Source organism: Gekko japonicus, unplaced genomic scaffold (assembly GCF_001447785.1).
Source record: "Gekko japonicus isolate JY-2015 unplaced genomic scaffold, Gekko_japonicus_V1.1 scaffold2506, whole genome shotgun sequence".
NCBI classification, from domain to species: Eukaryota; Metazoa; Chordata; class Lepidosauria; order Squamata; family Gekkonidae; genus Gekko; species Gekko japonicus.
This window is the reverse complement of record NW_015165897.1, coordinates 113319-118797: the sequence shown is the minus strand read 5'-3', so window position 1 is coordinate 118797 and position 5479 is coordinate 113319. Positions and strand designations below refer to the sequence as shown.

General features: G+C 48.3%; 1 protein-coding gene across 1 annotated transcript in view; it reads right to left on the bottom strand.

The window, feature by feature from the left end:
* Positions 1 to 5479, bottom strand: part of LOC107110553 (diacylglycerol O-acyltransferase 2-like) — a 105231-nt gene that overhangs the window by 87432 nt on the left and 12320 nt on the right. Inside the window, exon 2 of the mRNA XM_015411352.1 lies at positions 2424 to 2552. Coding sequence (XP_015266838.1) covers positions 2424 to 2552 — 129 coding nt within the window. The remainder of the gene's footprint in view (positions 1 to 2423; positions 2553 to 5479) is intronic.

The following is a 5479-nucleotide window of genomic DNA, read 5'->3' as shown; positions in this document are numbered from 1 at the left end:
TCTGGAAAGCAGTTGTAATTCTGAGTGATCTCCAGCCCTCACCTGGAGATTTGCAACCATGGTTTCCCCCAACAGACACTAAGGGGAGATTTATTTTACCTCAGAACATCAACAGCAAACTGTTTAGAATGTTAGAGGGAAAGGCCAGTGAGGCCGCATATGCAAACGACTTCTGTGTTCCGAGGTAAAGGCGAATCAGGCCACATATGCAAATGACCTCTGTGTTCTGACTGGCTGTGGGGGGGGAGAGGAAGAGCAAACTGTTTAGAATGTTGGAGGCAGGACTCAGGCAAAGCAGCCAGTGGATAGGGAGACCCTCTGAATGACAGATCAGAGAGCGAACTGATTTTGGAGCGTGTTGGAATGTTCAGGGGAGTCCATGACCAAAACAGGATTATACATACCGGAGGATAATTCTAGGATTCTATGAATATGCTGGTGGTGCTGGCCACCAGCAGAGGATCATCTGCGTCCCCCCACATGCAAACTCCGATCCCCACAGCCATCTGGGACAGTTTCCCCAGAGCTGCAGGTTGAGTGGAGAGGCGTGCAGCCTCACTTCAGAACCCTGAGCTGGCATGAATGTGGCTGGAGGGACTCCCAGTTTACCAGTAAGGCTGCCACTGCAGCAAAGGGGTTCTGCTTGTTTGCTGAAGACGAGGTTGCTCCACCACACTAAAGCCATGATCAGAGTGGCTGCCCCTACTCCCCCCGAGCAGCCCCTGTCCCCTCCCTTGGCTGGATAAGAGCCCTGGACAGGCTGGTTGTGGTGCTCGGGCCCTGGGCTTGACACCCTTGCTGTTGAGTCTGGGAGACATGGATGCTCCAGACTGACATCTCGTCTCCACTGAGCTCCCTCTTCTCCGCAAACCCCGCTCTCCCCTAAGCACTGCCCCCAAAATCTCCAGGAATTTCCCAGCAAGAGTTGGCAAATCTATCTTGTTGCCAGAAAGACATTTTTAATCAGCACAGGAAAATTGATTCTGGAATTTCCTAACAAGTCAGATGACTGTTTTTGTTTCAATTTGTACTTACATTACTTTCTGACCAGTACCATTTTCTCACGTGGTCGGCATGTGAGGCAGTCCCATTTCTAGATCATGTGGGGGAGCGAACAGCTCTGTGGACATGCACGGGAGGAGGAAGCTTCGTGACCCACTAGTGGCTTCTTCTGTTTGAAAGGGGGTTGGGGGTTGGGATGGCCCTCCACTTAGGGTTGCCAGCTCTGGGTTGGGAAATAACTGGAGATTGGGGAGGTGGAGCCTGAGAAGTTTGGGGAGGGGACTTTCACGGAGTATAATGCCATAAAGTCCACCTTCTAAAGTTGCTGTTTTCCCCAGGGGAGCGGATCTCTGTCGCCTGGAGATCAGTTGTAAGCCCAGGAGATCTCCAGCCATCATCTGGAGGTTGGCAACCCTAACCCTCCACTCACCAGCTATTCACACACACAAATGAGTAACCTGTATGAGAGGTCATTTGGATCAGATCTATATGCAGACTAGTAAAGCCTATATGCAGGCTAGCAAGGTTTGCCTTGCTCGAAAGCCAGTCGAGTCCGACTCTAGGGTTGCGGTGCTCATCTCCGTTTCAAAGCCGAAGAGCCAGCGCTGTCCGAAGATGTTTCCGTGGTCATGTGGCCAGCATGACTAAACACCAAGCCGCACGGAACGCTGTTCCCTTCCCACCGAAGTGGTACCTATTTATCTACTTGCAATTTCTTGCTTTCGAACTGCTCGATTGGCAGGAGCTGGAACTAGAGATGGGGGCTCACTCCGTCATGCGGCACACTCGGGTCTCGAACTGCCAAACTACAGACCTTCCGGTCTGCAGCTCAGTGTCTTAACTGCTAAGCCACCGCAGCCCCCACTGCAGGCTAGTCAAAGAAAAAAAGGGTTCCCCTCCATTTTAAGTATCCTGCCCGCAGGCACATTTGAGCCAAGCCCACCCATAGGGTATTTAAAGGAGGAAAAATATATTTCCTCCTTTTGTACAAGCTATCTGGGATCAGGTCTCAACACAGGCTACTCAAAGGGATAAATATGTTTTGAACCTAGACCAAAGAAGCTAAAACGGGGCCCCAGGCCCGGCCAGACCCAAGTAAACGTGGTTATCAGCAACAGAATTGTACAGCTAATTCCCGAGCTCTGGCCCGCTGATCTTTGCGCAGGTCCATGTGAAGGCCAGGATGCCACCGGGTGCAAAATTCAGCTTTCTGAAAAGCTCCGCTTGCTTGCTTTGTTCCCATCCCTTCTGGTTGTGAAGGTATTCATGTCCACCCATGGGCCATGGCAATTGTCAGTACCTGGGAGTAATGCTTCTTCTTGCCCTCCCAATGATAAACGAAAGCAGAGAAGATGAAGCAAAATTAGAGACCAGAGATTTAAAACAATGGATCCCTTCCCTCATCCACACTTACGACTCACCCAGCAGCAGGAAACTGAGCACCCACTGGAGGACTGACAGCAGCTGGATGCAGGCCTTGAAATCCTTTCTGGAAGGCCAGCCCACGTCAAGCAGAGTGCGGAGGGCAGCCTGGATGCTGGCGTGACTCCCTGCAAAGGAAAGGCTGTTGGCACTGTCCCCGTGTGCTCCTGGTCACGGCACACTCACCGGATGGCTTGAAGTTCCCCTTATCACCCGTGCCCCCAGGCACCTCCCTCTGCAGCTGGGCTTATTCCCAGAAATGGCAGACACACAATCCACACACACACACAATCCACACACACACTGGGCACTCAGAGAGACCAAGGACGGACCCTACCACACCCAATCCAAACCAGAAAAAACTCCTGCTCCATTTTAATGACTGATCGATGTAGTGGCCTAAGGTCTCAAGTAGCACCCATGAAGCAGAGCCCACTCTGCCAAGCGCACCCGTCACCAGCTGCTGAACTCCCCGGTGCCCCTGGGGTTTAATGGAGCAGCAGGGGAAACAGTCTCACGTGATGCCACAGCATTACTTCTGGCTGGGGTACTCAAAAGTGACACCGCGTCATGCAATGCGTCATGCAACATGCAAGAAATGTTACCAGGTTTTTACCAGAGAGTTTCAAGGAATCCCTAGAGCGTTGTGCAACATGGTGACATCCCTTCCAATACTGCAGCCAGAAGTAGTCTTGCAGCAGCATTGCACAAGGCCACCTCTGCTTGTCTCTGCTCCCTTGAGTCTCCCGGTGGCTGCCACCCCTCAAGTCTCCTGTTTGTTGCCAGCCAACCCGAAGGGGCAGACAGATTTATACCCAGACTTATAGACAGTAGGGCAACAGGGTGTGTGAGAGAGAGAAAGACAGGGAAAGTAAGAGGGGGAGGTTAGAAAACCGGTTACCAGGGATGAGGTGTGCAATATTTTACCGCAGAGCACAGATGAAAATCGGCAGCTCGACAATGGTGGAGGGGCCTCTGCAGGGGGGTGTGCCTGGCCTTTTCCTTGTCGCCCTTCAGAAGGCAGCTGAGGACAGTTTTATTTAGAACTTTGATTGATTGATTTAGCATTTATTATTGGCAGTCCTATTTGGAGTTTTGAAATTATTGACTTTTATAGGTTTTATAATTGTTGTTTTTATTGTGTTTTTATGTTTAATTTATATTGTAAGCCACTTTGAGAAAGGTGGCTAATAAATGTTTTAAGTAAATGAATGAGATCCAACTGAAAACAAATATACTCAGCATGGCTGTAGACCACCGATGATCAGTTCACAGAATAGGGCGCATATTAACAATGCGCCTGTGACTGTGCGAGGGGGGGCCACTTACGTTATGTAGTGAGCTAGCCCCCCCCCGCCCCCTGTGTCAGTATCATGTCTGCATATCAGTTCCAACTCAGCAGCGTCTTACTGGAGACTTTTTTTACATGTAAGTCCAGTTCCAGTTCAAAGTTTATTCCATGTAGCCAATGGCCATCACATTATAAAAGATAAAAAACAGTACAAAGATTGGCAATGCATTTAAAAGAAAATTAAAATATATAGATGAAGTATGAGTAGAAGTTTTAAAATCAGGTTTCTCAAATAGCACATTCTGAAAGTACAGTCATTCCGTAGCCTTATCTCTAATTTTCCTTGCAGCATGAGCATAGAGTGCCATTCTGTAGGAGACAGTGGGATGGACGTCTGAGAGCAAAAAAGCTACTATTTCAATGCCTGATGTGGATTGTAAAGTTGTTAGGACTGGGTTAAGAAATTTGATTCTGAAGCCAGTATACAGAGATACACAGATAGCATTCTTTATAAGTCTTAATGACTGTTTGATTTGTGGGTCAGACTATCACGACTGTTGGTTTTATGCCAGTATACCGAGGGCATTCTAAAATGTAATGTGTGGGACTGCCAGAATGTGCCTCAAAGAATTATTTTGGATTATTTCCAGTTTGGTAAGGGTTTGATCTTGCCATCCCCATACTTCAACACCACAGAGTATTTGGGGGATGACCTTGCTAATGTAAGAGCATAAGAAAGGCCCAGCTGGATCAGATCAATGGTCCACCTAGTCCAGCATCTTGTCTCACACAGTGGCCGACCAGTTCCTCTGGACAGCCAACAACAGGGCATAGAGAGCAAGGCCTTCCCCTGAGGTTGCCTCCTGGCTCTGGGATTCAGAGGTTGACTGCCTTTGAACGTGGAGGTTCCCCTCAGCCACCATGGTGAGTGGCCATTGATAGATTTATCCTCCATGTCACAGCCCTGGTATTCCTTAAGAACATAAGAGATGCCAATGTTGGATCAGGCCAAAGGCCCATCCAGTCCAACACTCTGTATCACACAGTGGCCAGAAATACCAGTGCCATCAGGAGGTCCACCAGTGGGGCCAGGACATTAGAAGCCCTCCCACTGTTGTTGTGTAATTTATTTTCAAATTTTCTTCTGAGCAATAGTCCCCCAGGCCATTCAGCAACTTCCTCAGACCCACTCTGGTTAAGGAAATCAAGACCATCTCATCTGCATATAGTAGTAGAGAGATCTTCTGATTATTAAGTGAGGGTGCAACAAATTTCTGGTTGGACAGTCTTTCTACGATGTCATCGATAAATAAGTTGAAAAATAAGGGAGCTGGCACACATCCCTGCTTTACCCCTCTTACTGTAGGGATTTCTCTGGTCAGGGAACCAGAGGTGCCCACTCTGATCTTTGCAAATGTACCAGAATACAATTCACGAATCAGTGCTAAGAGTCTTTTATCTATATCTGTCTTCCCAAGTTTTTCCCATAAACGGTTTCTATCTATAGAATCAAAGGCTGTGGCTAAATCCACAAATACTGCATATAGGGCTTTGGTTGGACCTTTCCTTGCCGAATAGGCTAGTTGGTAAAGTGTGAGGCAGTGGTCTGTTGTCCTTTGGCCTCTACGAAAGCCTGCTTGGTGAGGATGTAGAATGTGATTGTCTGTTGCCCATTCCTCCAAGTTCTTTAATAGATATTTTCCGTATGGTTTTGATGCTGTGTCAAGGAGAGATATTGGCTGATTGTTACTTGGGATCGACTTA